General features: G+C 46.7%; 1 protein-coding gene across 1 annotated transcript in view; it reads right to left on the bottom strand.

Moving 5' to 3' along the window:
* LOC138453534 (alpha-1-antiproteinase-like) overlaps positions 1 to 20,433 on the bottom strand; it is a 140,118-nt gene extending 119,685 nt beyond the window's left edge. Inside the window, exon 1 of the mRNA XM_069606501.1 lies at positions 19,819 to 20,433. Coding sequence (XP_069462602.1) covers positions 19,819 to 20,332 — 514 coding nt within the window. The 5' untranslated portion in view covers positions 20,333 to 20,433. The remainder of the gene's footprint in view (positions 1 to 19,818) is intronic.
* Positions 20,434 to 20,849: the final 416 nt, after the last annotated feature.

Below are 20,849 nucleotides of genomic sequence, written 5' to 3'. Positions count from 1 at the left end.
ATTGATGGGCGAATTTGTGCACAGAATGGGCTAGTGTGCGTGTGATTGAGTTCATACGTTACAGATTGATGGATGGAGGAGTGTGTGAGATGGTGTATATACGTCTGTGGTTGGATTGATGAATGTCAGTGCGAGAGTGTGTGTGTGTGTGTGATGGTGTATATACGTCTGTGGTTGGATTGATGAATGTCAGTGCGAGTGTGTGTGTGTGTGTGTATATATATATATACATATATATATATATATATATATATATATATATATATATATATATATATTATATATATATATATCTCTCTGGAAACAACTTTAGTTGCAGGGACGTTAAGATGAGAACTTAACGCAACAAAACCCTGAAATTCAGCTAAAGCCACCTTAACTGCACGCCGCCTGTTGCGCAGCCTATGACCATAATGATGACATCACTAATGGCATCTATGACATACACACAAGCTAATGTATTAAAAAATGTGATACTATTTAAAGATTAATTTTACTTAGTACAGTATGTGTTTTATTTCAGTTTTGTTACTCACTTACAAAAGACAAAGAAATATACATCTATGTACATGTTTTTAAGCAAATGTTGAATTTTAAAAGTTCTTTTCTATACATACATACATTTACAGTAATAATCGTTTTTCAGTACTATGTATGGAAATCTTAAAATAAATCCTAATACTTAGTTGTTCCTTGTGTTAAAATACTGCTCATGTCATTTTCAAAACAGATGTGTACACATTTTCTTACAATAAAACAAATAAGTATTTACATATGTTTAATTTAAAATGTAGTAAATTAAGGTTCAACATGTGTCGCTCTAATTTGTTTCTACTCATTTTCTTGTAAATGTATATACAGACAAGATTATATTGAACAAGTCCATGATATATTTGGCACAAAAAGGAACATTCTAAGCAGTGTGCTATTTATAATTCATATAACATCTTTTAGCAAAGTACTACAAAGGAAAGCTTCACAAGTAGTGATATGATGCATGCGTAGCCGTTTACGGTTTTAAACAATGTACTCATTGTTATGAACCATTTTAAAATGCTCACATTTGTAGAAACCTAAGGGTGGCCAATACCTAGACTAATCTTATGTCTGATGCCATTAGTTAAGTAATCATTGATGTCATATATGATGCTATTAGCAATGTCATAAGTGAGGTCACCAGCAGTGTCATCATTGTGGCCATAGGCTGTGTTAGGAAAGATTTCTCTAACTGCAATTTCCCCTCCATATTATGGACCCCCCACACTTTTTGCTTTGGTTTGGTTATCCTAACCTGACTTTCCAGTGGAGCAGAGCCTTCAGCTACACTCCCCTGGGCTTGTGCTCATTTGTTATGGGGAAACTGACATGTCCTTCAGACTGTCAGTACTGGGTAACTATGTTTCCCTTAGTCTTATACTTTGTTGCCATTTCTTGGTAACTTTTGATCAGTGCACAAAGTACATTACTGTTCCGTACACTGGGGTCTTTTTGTTTTATGTCCCTAGACACCCTCTAAGGAATTTTTGGTGAGTGTACAAGTCTGCCTAGGACGAACTGGTAGCAGTTCACTTTTCTGGTATTTTTACAACTTTTTAGCGAACCATCCTGCAATTACCGCGGGTGGCTCCCGACTGTGGCCTGTGCCGAAAAAGGCTGTTCCACATGGTCTTTTGGCGATCTTGTCCCTTGGCCTTCCCCCAAATCAGGCTGACCCGGGACTTCCTTATTTGGGCATGCCACTGCATGCAAAAATCGCATCTTTGTTCGCAGGCTCCTGCATGTCACGTGTGCTAGTGCCCAGGAAGGGGGTTGGGACTGTCAGGTCCCAATCCACACTACTGGTGCCAGGGTGTCTGGAGTGCATGAATACATGAGGACCACTGTGGACCATGATTAGACCACACCTGGTGGGCATGCAAGGGAGCAGATCTTCTATTGGTTGGCCGGATCCGATCACACATTGAACTTTGGATAAGAGAAGGGGTCCTGCATCCATTCCAGTGCGATCTACAGTACTTCACATAGAACTGCAGAAGGAGCCAAGTATCCTGTGAGCGAAAGCAGACTTTGTTCTTGACCTTAGAAGGCCTGCAAGGGCGCTTTGACCCATTTGTGGGAACAACTACTCTCTGCGCCTCCTGATTTCCCAGCAAAAGAGCCTGTTTGAAAGTGTTCCTGGGCCGTCCAGTGAACTGACCAGCTCTGCCCCGGGAGATCGTGAAGGAGCGCTGCCGTTTTGAGTTGGGACTCGAACCACTGGGGATCCCTGGCCTATGGTGCTTGACACTCGCATGCCAAATTCTAAGGACCTAGCTCCTCTGCGTCGCAATCTAGGAGAGTGCATCACACCATGAGCCTTTGCGGTCCCTGCATCACGGTGACGGTCGCTGAGCGTGACTTTCCCGCCTTCTTTACTGTGCCCTCAGCCCAGCGGCACCAGAATTTTTTCTCTCCTCTTTGTGGGCAGAGTTGTGGCTACTGTCCCGCCACGGACTGGTGTCCCGTCCTGCAGCACCCGAGAGCCAGAATTGAGATGTAATGGTGGAATTTAATGACTTTAATTTTTAATGGCTAGGGTCGGTGAGTACTTCAATAACTTACTGGTGGCCCCTAGCTCATCCATTTGTTTTTACACACACAGGTTCCTTGGGATCCTCTTCTTGGGTGGGATAGCCCACACTCCCTGACCTTTTCCAAAAGAAGGAAATTGCTCTGTCCGCAAGGGTAGACCATTCCCTGTTGATTGGAACTTCTCCTACCCCTCTTCAGGCCCCTCACCTAACTGTCCCAGCATCTTGAAAAGGCACAGTCTTCACTTTACGCACGACAAAGCTTTTTTTTTTTTTTTTACACACCACTTGTACATTGAGCACAAGGCTCCCCACTTCATAGGGCTGGATTGCATAAGTAAGGGTGTCCATCCTGAGGACTGCATAATCAGGGACGTCATTTGGGGGTCGCCAGAGGTCGCAAGTGCGACCTCTGCGGTCTCCCTTGCGACCTCTGTGGTCTCCCTTGAGACCTCTATAAAAAAAAAGTACATTTTTTTTGTTCTTTTTTTTGAAATGCAAGCTCCTGGGCTGTGGCCAGCACCATGTGGTTCTTTAATTCTGGAGTGGTTAGCTTTCTTGTTCAGGCCCCTTAAAAAAAGAAGAAAAATAAGAACAGGAGTGCCACAAGTCTAACACTTTCAGCACTGAACCTAAATAAGAAAGTATAGGAATGCCAAAAAATGTGTCTTTCTGGAGTTCAATACAAAAATTGCTAGACTTATTAAAGGTTTATTTCATGCACACTTCAGGGGGTGAGTCACTGATTTAGTCTGTTCTTAAACGCCTTAACTCAGCCTTTCATCCTTCTGAGGTTGATAAATGGGTACCAACACTGGTTGGGTGATATTGGTTGTATATTTCTTCTATGTAAAGCTCTTAAGCATAAGTGCTATATAAGAACACATTATTATTTGTTCATGGTTGTCTGCTTGCATTCACAGTATTTTGGTAATATGGGCCTATACACACTGATCTTAACGATGCATATGGCGATCCATTCTTGTATGAAATGTACATCACATTATATATAGTGATATCATAACAATATTTTTCGTAGTGTACAATGCTATGTGATGCCACTTCCTGTTTTGGTCAACGGGTGAAAGGTCGTGTTCCATCGCTTCCCGCGATATCACTTCGGGGTGGGGTCAAATGACATCACTTCCTGTGATGCCGTCAAGGGTCATGTGATGTCACTTCTGCTACCCCTGGCATTTTGGTGAAATGACGTCCCTGTGCATAATGCTATAATTCCTCTCAACTCCCTTCTGTTGCAGGTTGTGGACGTTTTAGTACATTATTTGCATTAGGCCATAGTAGTTGTATGTATGTTACATAGTGATATGCTTGAATGGTAACTGTTCATTTATTGGTTCGGTTCTTTGTGTTGTTTTATGGGCCTAAAATAAATGTATCAGGGGTTGTGAAGTTAAGGTGGCTTTAGCTGAATTTCATGGGTTTTGTAGCATTTCATTCTCACCTTAACCTCAATGCAACTAAAGGTTTTTTCCTTGAATTTCAAAGGTTTTGTTATAATGTATTGCTCACCTTAACGTCCCTGCAACTAAAGTATTTTCCTTAAATGTCAAGATGTTTGCCATTTCATAGATCATGGCCATGTCCACTGTCCATTTTAGAACAGAACCAAACCACTAGCTATGGCCTTTAGTCATGGCTGGTGGGCACGGCCACTCTATATTTTAAAACACTTGAAACGCATTGCTCAAAGACGTTCATCAATCACAAACTGTTTTTGACCTGTTTTGACAGTGGTATTGGTATGTATAAAAGATTGCAGGCTTTGAGAACTCACAATGTTTTTAGGCAATGTGCAGTGAGATTAAATGACTTTCCATGGATCACACACCCCTTGTTTAATGGTTGGTCTCTTGGCGACTGTTGTGAAACATCACACAACCCCCAACTAACTGAATTTAAGCAGCACTGAATAGGGGAAAAATGACCACTTCCAAGAATAACATATGATATTATGGCAGGTACTTTTGCCACTATATAGACATTTCAGGGTTTTTGTTGCAATACGTTTCTTACCTTAACTGATCATTAACTAAATATTTTTAATTGAATTTCAAGGGTTTTGTTATTTCATAGATTGTTTTGCTCCACTGGCCCACTGTCCATTGGAAAACACTACCAGACCACTAGCACCAGCCAAGGCCTTCGATCATGGCAAGTGGTCAGACTTTGGCCATGCCCACTCTATTTTAAAACACTTGCAACCCATCGCTCAAAGACGTTCATCAGTCACAGACCGATTTGGACCCGTTTTGACAGTGGTATTGTTATGTATAAAAGATGGTAGGCGTGGAGAGCCCACAATTTTGTAGCTAATGGGCAGCGAGATTAAATTATTTGCCATGGATCAGAGACTTTGGTAAAGCAGCGTGCTACACGCCCCTTGTTTTATAGATGTCTCTTGGTGACAGTTGGACTGTTGTAATACATCACACAACACCAACTAAATGCGTTTAAGCAGCACGGAAAAGGACAAAAATCAAAAGCTGGCAACCATGAATATATGCACAGCAAGTGAACTTATATCTTAATGTTAAATATAAAAATGCATTTAATTGACCTTCCACTTAGAAGAAAGTGTGCAAGACAAAATAGCATTGGACTTTTTTTAAAAAGTAATGAACACCAGAAAAATAACCTCAGAGACGAAATGTTCCAATAATTATGCTGGCAAAGTATAAAAGGTGCTCACCTTTTAAATCTAGCAATCTGTAGTAAAATATTCCCTGGAAAACAAAATACCAATGAGTGCTTGTGGTCTTGTGGGTAAGCGTCTCCACTGGAAACATGACAACCTGAGTAAAATCCGGATAGCCAAATACTTGAACAAGCTTGCCAACCTCAAAAAATTAAAGGGGTCATGTCAAAGTCAAACAACTTTATTCGGCCGAAAAAGGCCATCAAAGTACAACCTACAAATACAGTTATAAAACTAAAAATAGACACTAATACATAATAACAAAAACACAGCAAAGAAGGGACAACTGAGCATTGCAAAAGACCGCCCCCCCTAATGATGGCCCCCAAACCGATAAGTAAACCAGTGGTCAGGTCCCGCCCGCCCCTAACCCCTGGTAGTTCCTAGACTGCCTCAGACCCAAGGTGGTCAGGTTTGCCCCGAGAGGGGCTTGTTGCCAGGGGTGTCCACGGAGTGCCACACGTGGGCGTGAATGGGAGATGAACTGGGTGTGATGCCACTTTTCCATGACTGCCCGTGGCCATTACACTTTTCCAAGACGGCCCTTGCCATTTGGCTGTCCCCAAAGACTAATTTAACAGTATACAACTTTCCTGAGCAGTTGGGCAGTCTGATACACTCCAACAAAGAGCCCCCGGACACAAACCCGCATTCCCCCACTGTCCGCAGCCAATGAAGACATTTCTTCCGAAGGGCATCCCTTGGTTCTCTTGAATCGATGGATAGTTTTGGGACACCATGGAGGAACACCCTATAGCTACTGCAACCTTTACGTAAATGGTGCCCAGACAGAGGCTTAAACAGGCCAGGGGTTGGGGCATCGGCCTCCCTCCCCACTGGGCGTGATGGGCTCTGGGCTCTCCTAACAGGTTTCCGCAATGGTGAGGGCTCGGTCCCCCAAGTCTGTACATCCGGTGCACTCACTGGACTCCCTTCGTTCGGGTGATGCTGGGGGGAGGGCCGCCTCTGGACGGCTCCTCAGGGAAGGAGGAGGCCTAGCCACATAGGCATGGGGCAGTCCAGGGTACGAGGAGTGTGTTCCTTTTACAAAGCCAAGAGTTGGTCGCCCTGGGCCGACCCCTGAAGAACCCATTCTTTCCCTTCCCAAGTCTCCTTCCCCCTTGTCCTCCAACAACCCCTTAATTAGGACAAGAAGAAGGTTTTTGACCTCAGCCAGCTCAGGGAGCAGGAGGTGACAGGGACAACTTAGCGGCTTGGTGGAGTCGATGGAGGGTGGTGCTGAAGGGGTGTGTTCTCCTTTATTGGGGGGTTTGGAAGACCGAAGAGGGCTAAGACAAAACAGAGAGCTAGCCCCGAGCATATGCTGGCTCCCAAGGCTAGATGGAAAGCTGGACTTCACCTCCACGCCCGGCCTCAAACCATCAACAGCCACACCTCCAACATCCAAAGTCATGGGCACGGGAGGCGGACATGAGTATACTTCGGGAAGAACCAGTGTCGCGTGCAGAACTTGGGTAACAGGACCTGGGCCAGAAGTTGGATGAAGGGGGGCCAGTTCCAGAAAGGCAGTGCCGCATGGGGCCAAGGGTGGGACCAGCAGGTTCAGCGGCACAGGGGCAGGACCACCAGCCGGACCGCTGGTCAACTTCAATATGCCCATTGAGATTCTCTCACAGCCATTAGCCAGGTTATTCAGAAGATCAGCAGAGGCCACACAGTCAAAGCCCCCACCGGGAGTAAGCAGGTTTATGGGAGAAGCAGGATCCTCCCGGGCGGAACATGCCGAGCTGATGGTTGAGGGAGGGGGCAGCATGGTGCCGCAAGTCCCAGGGGGCCGAGATAAAGGGCCTGCCAACAGGCTGTAGATAGGAGCGTGTAGAGGTATAGGCTCCCCAGAGGCTCCTTCTAAGACACTCTTTATCCCACAGGCAGTGGCCAAAGGTGCTCCACTCCCACAGAGGCTCCCGTTACACGCTCCGTTTCCCTGCGCAGCCCCCAGATCCATGCACTGCAAGCCCCTTTTCATTCTTCTTCCCACAATAGGTTTGGGATCAGCCTGAGGGACCAGGGTACCTTGAAGTTTCGAAAGAAGGGTAGATTGCAGCAGATGGTGGGGGGAGAAAGGGGAAGAGATTTCTCCTTCGTCCGAGGCTCCTAGGGTGGGGTCCCTAGGAGGACCAACCATCATGTGAATTGGATAATGGAAAGCCCTGCGTGACCGCACCAAGAAGAACAGGAAGGTTCCAAGAGTTCCAGGGCATTCAAAGTTTGTTTTCGTTGTTGTACAGCTCCCCCAACACTGAGGCTCACCTGAGGCTCACCACAAAGTGAAGTCCAATCCAATCCAGGCTAGTCCAGTCCAGTCCCGTGGGTCAGGTCCTCCGCTGAGCCACTAACACCCCCAGCGGGCCGTCAACACCCCGCGCCCTTTCCAAGCGGGCTTCACCCGCTCGGGCTGGGGTCCGCGGCAGAAGTAGGTGCGGGGGCGTGGCCAGGAGTACAGCATCCCTCCAGGGACAATGGAAGCGGCAGCGGGCCGCCAACACCCCGCGCCCTTTCCCCGCGGGCTTCACCCGTTCGGGCTGGGGTCCGCGGCAGAAGTAGGTGAGGGGGGCGTGGCCAGGAATACAGCGTCCCTCCAGGGACAATGGAAGCGGCAGCGGGCCGCCAACACCCCGCACCCTTTCCCCGGGAAAAAGGGGTTATGCTGCCCACCCACATGTGGCCTTTACTTGTGACCTGAACAGTAGCCACAATCGGGGGGAAAATAGCTGCACCAGTGTCCAGGATTGCAGCCTCTCTTGCCACATGCTAGGCAAATGCTCATGACTTATTTGCCCTCTCGCCATTTCCCCTGCTTACCCCCATATCTGGTTTTCAACAATACTCCGCGTTATAAAGAGAACTTAAAAATTACACATAATATAGAGTCATTCAAATATATAAATCCTTATAAAACTATGTTAGGCACAAAGTGTACAATTGTGCATTATTCCCGCCATCTTGACTTGGGAGACTACAAATACCAGAATAAATTTCAGCAAAAGGCAATAAAAGGGCCTCTACGCGAGCACTGGGAACATAGAAGATCTTTAAACCATATTGGGGCATTACATATATACACAAGTGTAAGAGCCCTTGTACACGGGCCAAAGTGTAGGTTTTCATTGACACAGTAGGACCACTACATATCCTAAGACAACAACTCCCTCCGACGGCAACAACAGGCGATTCTATGCAAATTGACATTAGCTCTATGTATCCTAAGGCAACAGCTCCCTCTAGCAGTGGCAACAGGCAAAGTGTTTTTCTCTACTATGCATGACTGCATCGGGGACAAACATACAACCAGAGGCCATGGCCGGTGGTGCAGAAAAAAAAAAATCTATGGAATAACAAAACCCTTGCAATTCAATGAAATAAACTTTAGTTAGAGGGACATTAAGGTGAGAACTTAATGCAACAAAAACCACTCAAATTCAGCTAAAGCCACCTTAACTTCATGTCCACTGTTGCGAAGCCTTTCACCACAATGATGACATCACAGATGACATCCCTGGTGACATCACAAATTACAACATACATGTCACCACTGATTACATCTGCGATGGCATCAGACATAACATTTATTATTTTGTATTTATAAAGTGCACAAACAGCCCTTGGACACCATGACTTCACTAATAAAAGCTTTAATTAACTAAATAACATTTTAAGTTGTGGCCTTAGCCATGTCCTTTGCCTTGGCTATGGTTAGTTGCTAGTTAGTGTTGTACAGTATACAGTGGCCATGGCTGAAGGCAGTGTGACTGGCCATGGCTAGAGGCCATCGACAGTGGCACTTTAATGAGTTAAAATACAGTGTAGCTGGAAGAAGGCTGTGCCCACTGGCTATGGGTAAAGGCCATGGCTACTGCGAAGTGGCCACTGACCATGGCTGAAGCCCATGACTTCTGCACCCCTAAATGTGTCAAAAATATACAGGGGATACGGCTGAATTCCATGGCTAGTGGCTGGTTTGTGTTGTGAAATATAAAGTGGACACGCCTCAGTCTATGGATGAAGTCTATAGCTAGTGGCCCCTTAATGTTTTAAAATATACAGTGGGCATGGCCAATGGCCATGGCTACTGTCCAGTTAGTGCTGTAAAATATATAGGAGAGACGGCTGAAGGCCGTGGCCACCAGCCATAGCCAAAGGCCATGGCAAATGGCTCCTCAATGTGTTAAAATATGCAGTGGGCACAGCTAAAGGGTGTGGTCACTGTCATCATTGATGTCATCAAGGTTGTCATTATTGTGGTCAAAGGCTGCGCAACTGGGGGGGGGGGTGTAGTGCATTGTTAATTATGGCAACCTTGCCAGATTATTTCGCTCCTATTAAAGCATTGCCTGAGGCGAAAATAACGTGAATAAACAATGCAACCACTTCAATTGCAGAGGTTTTTAAAGGCAAATGGTATGTCAACCTTATTGGACCAAAAAGAAAATCTGAACCTTTACAATAAAGTGCATAGTGCTACTAGATTGTAAACAGGTCAAAGTGCATGAATCAATATATATCGAATGCTAATCAATAAAGTGCATAGTGCTTAGCTTCGCCTAACCATTAAAAGTGCAAATTTGCATGAGGTTCTCATTTAGCATGGATTCATAAAGTGCTTAGTGCAAATGTAATTTCACTGCGGATAGAATAATAAAGTGCATAGTACATACACACACATATTAACTGAAAAAACCTTAGTTAAGGTGCAGTTAAGTTGTGCATGCTTAACGCAACAAAACCCTTGCAATTCAGCAGATGTGGGAAGTCATGACCAGCTTAAATCGGCGCACTCCCATTGATGTCCGCCATAATGGCATTTTATTTGTCAGTGTGAATCCCTTCTCTTATAAGTATGTGCTCATGGGCTTTGCAACAGGAATGTGCAGAGTAAAGCTGGTCATGACTTCCCACATTCCCTGAATTTCAAAGGTTCTGTTGTGTCAAATCTGCACAATTTAACTGCACTCCGAGTTTTTTTCAGTGAATTTCATGGGTTTTGCTATACCATTGTTTATTTTACGGGCCACCAACCATAGCCTTCGGCGTGTCCACTGTACATGCTCCCCCAATATTATTCTTTTGGACTCACTAGGTGGCGGCCACTATACAGGTCTTTCAGGCCCACTAGTCAGGGCCTTCAGCTGTGCCCGCCGTATATTTGAAAAACATTACATGTTCCCCAATATGTTTCTTTTGGACCCACTCCATGGCCACTATACATGTTTTTTGGGGCCACTAGCCACAGCCTTTGGCTGTGCTCACTGTATATTTTAAAACACTACCGGGCCACTAGAAATGGCCTTCGGCCATGTCCACAGTACATGTTCCACTAATCTGTCTGTTTTGGACCCATGGCATAGATGTCTTGCGGACCCACTACAATAATAAAAGGCCAATTCGAACATGTTTACATTTGATGTGACATGCAGGTTGCGCATAGGCGTATTAACGGAGCTATCCGATTAGCAATGGGAAATGCAGGTGCGTGATCGCAAGGATTTCTTGACCAGTAATATTTATGATATAAGCACTAAGACAATGAAATATACGTTCTTCTTTGTGTAGAGTATTATTTATGGAGCAATCCATTTGGCCTGGTTGGGCGTGAATTTTCTGGTAGGACTACTGCTTCGGCGGGGGCCGAAGTAGCCACCCCTGTCTGATGAAAATGTCTGTTTATTTACAAATGGGACTACTGGATCCAATTGCTGGCTCAACGTTTTTTGGACATCTACTGATTTGTTATGACTCCAGATTCTACTCTTTAGGGTGTTACATTGGCTTATTCCCAGGCGCCCACGAATAACTGAAAAGGATGACAAATGACTCCCTTTACAGTGTTCAGAAACTCCACATCTTGTGGTTTATTATGAGATATTCTGTTGCCCTTTGTGATTAAACGTGTTTCGATGACTAAATCATCTTTTTCAAATCAGGGCTATTCGTATTACAAAAAGTTTTTTATAATTTGATCATTTACACATGTTAAGCACATACCATGATATTCCCATATTGACAACATATGAGAGTCATTGATTTATCAAGTGAAAAAAATTCAAGTCAACACATTTTTGAAATCAGAAATACACAAATTAAAAACGATTAAATAAAATTAAATTAAAGAAAGGCCAACACGACAACCCCACCGAAAGAGTTCCTCGACAGATATACTATCACTCCAGATTCTAGTTTGGACTTGAAGTCGTAACTGGTGTCTTATTTTAACTGACAGAACTCCTTTTTTTAAGCAATTGACCTTCATGAGTTAATGTAAAAAATACATGCAGTCAGTGCTAGACATGGAAAGAAATTACGCAGGGATCGTGTTCCTCCTTGGGGGTGTGGGGAGACTGAGGCGCGCCCCATGCCAGGTCACGCAGCCCAGCATCTCTTCATGGAATCCAAGCCTGTGGATCTGCATAAAAAGCAAAGAGAATTCCTGGAACAAAAGTATGCTCACAATTGTAAATTAGAAACATGTCTGTGATGGTGATTCAGCAAGAATCCTTTTGAGTGAGTAATGGAAGTTAGAGTCTGCTATTTTCAATGATCATTTCTTTCCATGTCTAGCACTGACTGCATGTATTTTTTACATTAACTCATGAAGGTCAATTGCTAAAAAAAGGAGTTCTGTCAGTTAAAATAAGACACCAGTCACGACTTCAAGTCCAAACTAGAATCTGGAGTGATAGTATATCTTTCGAGGAACTCTTTCGGTGGGGTTGTCCCCTAACAAAAGAAATGACTGTAAATGGCAAGACTTGTATACCAACTTGGACAGCTTCTTAACAGGATGTGAGGCCTTTTTCTGTTTCTGCATTCAGTCTAGTACAGTCTTCTGAAGGATGGGGGTGGTCGTGGGTGAGAACTCATCTTGGGAACACATGTGGGCGATTCCTGGGCTAGCCCATGCTACTCTGGAGCCCTGGTAAGGCCAAGTTTGCCAGACCAATCTTGTTCCGCCGCATTTCCTACCCTGGCTGCAATTGGGTCTCGATTCCTGCAGATACCATTCACGACTGGAACCTGCACTGTGGCCTCAACCACTGGCTATCAGTGCCATTTCTCTATAGATTCCATCAGATCCTTGGAGCTGTGGTATTTAAGCAGGGTCGGACTGGGGCATAACATTGTCTCGGGCACCAATGAAAAAGTGGGCCACAGGTGGAAATGGCAAGGTATTCATTTGGCCATAGACTGTTTCATTAGTACCCAAGGGGGACGTTTTTCATTAAAATGTGATGCAAATTGTGCATTTTAAAGAGTATTTATTCAGCAACACTGGTCAAAAATACTAGCCACATGTTGACGCACCTTATCAAACAGGCCTGCATGGGACAAACAAGTGGCCTACTTTTGACCCAAAAAACTAACTGGCCTTCGCTAGCATTTTGTGTTTTTGGTTCGGGCATTGCCCTATAGGTAGGTCCGAGCCTGTATTTAAGACTGCTGCCTGCCCCAGTTATAAATCTTTGTTAACTTGAAATGTGCAACCGTGTCCGTCTTCTGTGCCCAATTCCACTGCCGCCGAAATTGTTACCATCTATCCTTTGGGTTGGGGTACTTGATGTGGAGGGGGGAGGGGGGAGGGCAATGTGAGAGATGCACGCGGGAATTCTAGGAGAAGAGCTTGCTCTTTCAAAGGGTGGATAGTGGTTATTGCAGGATGGTTGTGCTGGCGAACGTGTGTTGCAACGTGAAGGTGCATACCTCAAAGTACACGATGCAACTTCTAGAGTACAACAGTCGTATATCAGATGTACTCGCCAGGCCTGAATATTCACCGTTTCTGCTCTGGATACAGCGCTCCTTTGGCACATGGTCAGAGATGGGTGCAAGTAACGGTGCGATAAATGAGTACCAACAAAGGTCGGGTGATATTGGGTGTATATTTTTTCTATGTAAAGCGGTAAGTGCTATATAATAACACATCATTATCATTTGGTCGTGGACGTCTTCATGCATTCACAGTAATTTGGTAATATGGGCCTATACACACTGATCGTAATGATACATATGGCGATCCATTCTTGTATGAAATGTACATCACATTATAGCGATATCGTAACCATATTTTTTGTAGTGTACAATGATATGTGATAGCACTTCCTGTTTTGTCAACGGTGAAAGGTCGCGTTCCATCGCTTCCCACAATATCACTTTGGGGTGGGGTCAAATGACATCACTTCCTATGACGTCCGCAGGGGTCAAGGGTCATGTAATGTCACTTCCGCTACCCCTGGTATTTTGATGAAATGACGTCCCTGCTGTGCACAGCTCGGTCGCCTTGAGCACTGCTGCAAGGAGGGCATTCCCTCCATCCCACAGGACGCCACTGCATATACTCGCTGCTCGTTTCCTGCTGCTAAACACCTGCTCCATTCAAGGCTGCATTCCTCTTGCTCTGTCCCCAGATCTGGGAGCTTGGTGTATCCACAGTGCCGGCTTCCAAACCCAGGAGGTCCCAGTCACCTGGGCTCGGAGTGGAGGATTTCCTCTTGGTGGCCGCTGCTGGCAGCGGGTGGGACCCACTGCTGTCATTCTGGTGTCGGGTCTAGCCAGGTCGTGTGTCCTCGGAGGTAGTACACTGGTGTGTCTCGGCCAAGGCCGGTCAAGTTGGCGGTTGCAGCAGGCACGACCCGGACTGCAGACCTTATTGCAGCGCTACAGCAAAAACTCAAGAGGCAGCCAGTCTAGGGCCCAATTGCCAAACAGCTGCCCATCTAACAACTGTACAATGGAGTCCCTCCCTGCTCCCAGACTCTGGAAAACAGGTACCATGCAGAACAAGCATCCACGAGCAGATACAGGGGGTGACATCCACGAGCAGATACAGGGGGTGACATCAGACAGCAATAGAGTGAGCTTGAAGCTGAACAATCTCTACTGCGCTGTGTGGGTCTTAGCTGGTCTGCAACAAAGCGAAAAGGAAAAATGCACATGATATCGGCGCTAATCCGAGGCACCATGCCATCGAAAAGAAAGCAGCCCAGGTGTGTGATCCGAATAGCAGGACAAGCCATCACGGTAACCATCGACACGGGGGCGTCTGTAAATGTCATGCCTCACTCAACGTCCCTCCGCCCATCCCTAAAATCCACAGCCACTCTTTTATGCACCTATGGCAGGAAGAAACCAATGCCAGTTATCAGGCGTTTTCGCGTGGAGCTCACAAGAGGGAATGTCAGTTTACAGTAAAAAAAAAAAAACTACGTCATCGACACAGGATTAGAATGGCTATTGAGCTGGGAGGCCGCCAAAGATCTGGGCCTCGTCGAATTTGTCTGCAATGTATCCACAGCTGAGGAAGTCCAGACCCTGCTCGCCAAACCCCATAACATGCTATATGGCATTGGATCCCTCAAAGGTTGGCTGGTGACGCTCCATATCACATCTGTCCAACCCAAGGCTTTGAGGGACAAAAGGACGCCATTCCAGACGCTGCCCCTAGTGTCCAATGAACTCCAAGAACTGGTGAAAGCAGATTATATTGAAAAAGTGATGGGACCCACCCCCTGGGTCTTCCCCATGGTCATCACTCACACACCAAAATAGCCAAGGAAGATGCGAGTGTGCATCGACATGCACCCCTTCGCCCCAACACTTGCCACAGAGCGACATGTCACCCCCGCTCACGATGAAATTATTGTGAATCCGACGGGTTCACAAATGTTCTCCAAGCTGGACATCAATGCTGGCTACCACCAGTTAAAACTCCACAAGGACTCCCGCTACATCACCACTTTTTGCGTCAACCCTCAGTCTGCGGAGGTACAAGCAGTTGAACTTCGGCATGCCCTCAGCAGCCAAAGTCTTTCGACATGCTATCCAGACAGTCCTGCAGGGACCCTCGGGGTCCTCAACATCAGGGGCAATATCCTCATATTTGCAGTTGACACGGCAGAGCACCTATCACGGCTGGCAGTGGTTTTGGACCGCCTGGACAACACAGGACTCACCCTACACAGTGAGAAATGTGAGTTTCTCAAAGAGGAACTGGCTTTTTTTTGGGTTACGTTTTCAACAGTAGGGGAGTGTTGTCAGACCTTGTCAAGATGGTGGACATAAAAGCGGCTTCAACCCCTACAAGGCGCAATGAATTCAAATGTTTCCTTGGGATAGCGATGCACTGTGACTGGATGATCAACAACCTAGCCACACTGAAGCGTTGAGAGATTTGACCAATACCTCTGCAAAGTGGCACTGGGACAACAGGTGCCAAGAAGCATTCCAGATCATCAAGGACTCCCTGCCTGCTCAAACCATGATGGCCTACCACAATACGGAACTGCAAACAGAACTCCACGTGGATGCAAGCCCAGTAGGGCTGGGAGCGGAGCTATTCCAAAAGCCCCCTCCCGGTGAAGTCAAACCCATCGCATACGTATTCGGAGCACTCACCCACACCGAACAGAGGTACTTGCACATCACAGTCTTCTGGGGCTTCCGCCATTTCCATTTATATCTCTACGGTCGAAAATTCACCACAGGCTGCTAAACCCGATCTTCACTTATTACGAGTTCGACCTTGCATACCAGGTTGTGGCAAACAACCCCACAGGCTTTTTTTTGTGACATCAACGGGCTACCACAGCAGAAGAGCAGGAGTCCACGGAAACCAAAGACCATATCTGTCAAGTAGTTGTTGCATACCCAATATTCCTGGAGGACTCACACAGGAGCGTCAGGAACTTCTGTAAGGCAAGGAAAAATAGGCCCAGCCCCCCCCCACAACCAGGAGATCATCCAGCCAAGTAGAGGTGATTTATCTCATGCGCCTCTATGTTGTTGGCAACTGGGCTCTAGAGCTGCTGTGGGGGGACAGGAGGGACAAGATAAGAGAAGGCAGGAAGTTTACAGAATAAAACTACCTTATGATTTAATGGGATAGTCACCTTTCAGTAGTAAGACCCTCGAAAGAACCACCAAGAACAGGAAAGACAAACTCCTGAAAATCCACTGGCTACAGGGACAAGCACAAAACACTCCTGGAGTCATGCACCACAAGATTCAACATGAAAACCAAACACTAATTACCTATAATGAAGGCTCGATCATCCGTGCATCAAGATTGCAAGACGCTGTTTATTTCTGGTCCTCTAGCTTTAAAGCCGGAACATATGATCACATGATTTACGTGACATCCTTAATGAACTTTGTGCCTCTGGCGGGCCCTCTTGGTGTTTGAACTGGCGTCCATTAGGAAGCGCCATATTGGAGACAGTATTGCCTCTTCTTGCGGTCCGCAGACCAGCATTGCAGGTGCGTGACAGTTTAACAGCACTGTGGACCCCGGTGGATTATGAGAACAGCTGCTAAATAACAGCTAGTCCACCAGGATTGCCAGTGTCTCCCTGGTAAGAGTGGAGCGTGTTGCCCCGTTCTCCTAGGGACTCTAAAAGTGGTCCACATGATGAAGCCCCAGGCCATCAGTCTATCTGACATTGCGGAAGCCACCATCCAAGACCCATGCTGCGATTTCATGAAAAATGCAGTAATGTCGGCAGACTGGAACACATTTCTGTGACACAACCACACGAAGACGGCTCAAGGGTTCCTGACAGGAATTTTCACCGTCCGCCATGAACTCTCCATCACGTCGCGTGGCCGCCTCCTCAGAGGGGCTCGAATCATCATCCCTCATAGCCTCCAAGACAGAATTGTTGGTCTCGCCCATGAAGGGAACCAAAGCCTAGCGCATACCAAGTCGTGAATCAGGAGCAGTGTGTGGTTCCCACTTCTGGACTCAAAAGTGGACGAAGTTGCATCATCCTGCAGCTGGTATACCCCACCCCGAGACCAGATCCATCTGTTCTGCCCCTCAAGGAAAATCTCCCTGGAATCCATCAGCATCGATCTCTGCACGGTCTGGGAGCGAGTATACCTATTGGTGGCCATTAATGACTACTCTAGATACCCCGGATTGTGTGGTCTACCTCTGCACCTGTAATACTGCCGGCCATGTTTGCGACGAGGTCTCCCTCATTCAGTAAAAAGCGATAATGGCTCTCCATTTCAGGGAAAAAACTTTCAAAAATACCTGGAGGACCTGCAGGCCGGCATCATGCCCTACTGCCTCCAAGCAAATGGGGACATGGAACCGTTCATGTGACACTGAACAAGACCCTCCACATTTCCAAAGCTCAAGGGCTCCCCTTGCAACAGAAACTATTGTTTCCTGAGGAAATACCGACTCAGCCCACATACGTCCCCGACACCCCACCATCATGTTTGTGGTGGTTCTAAACTCATCCATACCTCACCACAAGTCAATACCAGTGAAAACCATTAACCATTGACAGGTACATTCCAAACGCCTCTATGTCAACACACGCAGGAGCAACAATAGAAATGCCAAAACATCACAAGTTCACGTGGAAGGTCGTGTTTTGGTTCTTAAGAACCCAAATGTAGCGGTGCTGAACCAACGTTCGATGACACTCAATGGACTATGGTGGAAAAACAGGGCACCCTGGTCACCACACGTCGGAGACCGGATCTAATCTCCAGGAATTCGTCATGGTGCAAGAAGCTACCGCAGCAAATGTGGTCAGAAACCCCCGGCACTGCAGCTACGACAGACCCTAGGGAGGAATGTGAATGCCCCACTAGTCGTTTAGAATTCACTGAGGAGGAAGAAACACCCCCCACGAGGAGCCAGAGACTGTTCCAGAACAATCACTGCAGAGGACAAAGCAATCCCGAAGGAAGTTAGTCCCACACAGGTGTCAGGTCGGCACTATGAAAGGTACACCCAGCGTGCAGTGCTGGCACCACCCGTGAGACTCAGAAACTATACCTGTTCGTGAAGAAGCACTCCATTTGTAATATGTTTGCAACCTCAGTTAGTTTATTCTTTGTTAGATGGAAAGGAAAAGGGATGTTTGGTCCCAACGCTGTAGCCACCCTCCAGAGCACTTCCGACACGTCACCACACATGGGTGGGGACAGGAAAAATAAGGGTGCGGCGCAAGGCTTCTGGATGACCTGCTATGAGCATCACCGGAAGAGTCTTCAGATAGTCCAGAACAAGGCCCTGCAGATATGGTCTGGAGCTCCATTCTTCACAAGTATAGCAGACCTTCACAGAGAACTGGACATCAAGATGTTGGATGAACATCTAGCGAAGATGAGTAACAACTTCTGCCAAGGACTGGATCAGAACCGTCCTAAACCCTCTGATCAGAAGACCGACTGCTACCCGCAGCCCATCACGGCGAAGACCCTGTGAAACCAGCCCTAAAATGATAAGTCCACACAGACCATGAAGAACCCCAACCCACGACTACATACTCAACCCGAAAGGATGGAGTAATGAGGCTCAAGTCTCTGTATCCAAAAATCACAGCTGATGGATAAAATCTATCAGCAAGAAGAAGACAGATAGAGGTTCTGGATCAGGACGGAGCTAGGGCGTGCCATGCACCCATCTGCCGTCTCCCGGTCTCTTATGATCCGCAGGCCCAGTACTGTGGCGTAGGCCGTTCCCGGGCCCCCACAAAAATGTTTGCGCTGCGGCGCCACCAGAGGGGCCTCAGTGGAGTGGCAGCAACAACACACACGAAAGTTCAAGTTGACAGTCTAACACATGCCCCGTTATTGTAGCACTGCAGGCCAGTGCCTAAGTCTGGAAGATTACAACACTTATACAGAGGAGCTTTGTTCCCTGAATACATTTCTGTACTGTGCAAATGCAAGGCAATCGGTATGTTTGCTGCACACCGCGCAAAGGGTGTGGTGCATTCCTGTATGCATATATATACACACGCGGGGATTAGAAGTCAGCCCTCTGCTGCTTTCAGTGGCAATGAACAACGTAGCATTGCTGCAGCTGCCCGTCTCCCACGCAAATGCTGACGGGACCAGTGCAACTTACTAAAGAGAAAAAAGAGGGGAATGGTTTAAATGAAAGGTCATAGCTGCACCCAGTTGAACAGTTAAATCTTGGTATAATTCGGCACGCCCGATTTACAAGCCTATGTTGCGCCCTAGGAAAGCAAACGCCGCCCTTTGCGCGCCTCCGCCATTGGTGACAGGACAATCTCAGGACCAGCAGCTTTTCCGGTGTTACATGCAAACATCATCTCAGCTAGTTCTTGCCTCGGCGGGAAACGGAGTAAAACGTAACCCTAGCTGGCTATGGGCAGCACTGCTGCATACTCCGATACTTCCAAAGGCAAAGAAATGCGCCATATTCAGCCTGACAGGAATCTCTGCAGCCAGATGTCAGAAAAGCGTGCTACTCGCAAACCGTCAACTTTGCCTCATTAGGTTACCAAGAAAGTAATCATAGGACTTAGCAAAAAAAGTCACAGGCTACCTGCATATCATTGCCAACATGCTCCTGCATTACTCCATCTCCAACCAAGCATCTATGTCACATTTTATATAGCGCGTCATGAGAGTTTATCATGGTTTCATTCAATTACTTCAAAAATCTGTGCCACGATTACCCAATTTAATGAGAAAAGGAGTAATGTTGCCAGCCAATAACATTTTAAAAGCAGAGATTTGAACCTCACTCACCTCTGAAGTAAATGAAGTTGATGAGGACCAGTACGGTGCCCGTGTCAAGACGCTTCAGCAAATCCACAATTTTGCCTTTTGTTTGCGCCTCAACGTAACTGTTTATCTGCTGTTTGGCTTCCTCCTCATTCTGAAAGTCAGTGGGAAAGGTTTCCGAGTGATAATGTTTTTTGACGTCGGCCAGGAAGGTTTGCAGCGGCTCGAGTTCTTGCTGGATGAAGAGGGCGTTTCCCATGCGCAGCTGCAGGAGGCTGTGGGGGGAATTGAGCGCCTGGATGAGGTGTTGGAAGCTGGCATGCAGCTCCTTGGAAGGTACCTCGCCAGGGCGAAAGCCCAGACCCTTCATGAGCTGGCCGAGCGTCTCAGATCTGGCCCCCAGGGACAGCATGGCCAGGGCGGTGGAAATGCTGACGGGGGAGAAGAAAATGTTCTCGGCTCCTGCAGCGGCGGCAACATGCTTATAGATCTCAAAGGCAAATTGTGTATTCGCGGATGCTACTTTCTGACAAGCCATGGCGATTTCAAGCTCTTCTCTTCTGGCTCCGGTGTTGTATGCTATCCTGCCTCCTATGGTAGCTTGTGGGAGTTAGTGTTGAGCAATCTTCGGAGTCACAGCCACGTGATGGCTGCAGCCATACTTGCAGCCCGAAATGAAAAGCTAATGTCATAGCCCGCCCTCCTACATCTCTGTTCCTGGGATTGGCCGGTGATCTGTGTAGCTCCATCCCTGTCCTAGAGTGCCTGTGTCCATCATTTAAGCAGTTCTCATATTTTCTTCTTTTGTAGCGGCCCAGAGAGAGGAAGGGGAGACTGGGAAAGAGGGGGTTTGAAGAAATTAAGTCGCATGGAGTAGAACCGAGCTCTGGGGCTGTGATGGGAATACAGGAGCTCGAGGTACACACGGGACTGAGCAGGAACAAAGGAGGGACCCTTCTGCACCGACACATAACGAAAGCACAGTATTTGAAAGGCTACCGAGGATTACAAAAGCCCTGTAGAGTGGTTTAATTGCTGGGATCAAAAAATAATAA

This window comes from Ambystoma mexicanum, chromosome 4p (assembly GCF_040938575.1).
Source record: "Ambystoma mexicanum isolate Mex_15411 chromosome 4p, UKY_AmexF1_1, whole genome shotgun sequence".
NCBI classification, from domain to species: Eukaryota; Metazoa; Chordata; class Amphibia; order Caudata; family Ambystomatidae; genus Ambystoma; species Ambystoma mexicanum.
The sequence above is the reverse complement of the archived record's forward strand: the minus strand, read 5'-3'. Positions and strand labels throughout refer to the sequence as shown.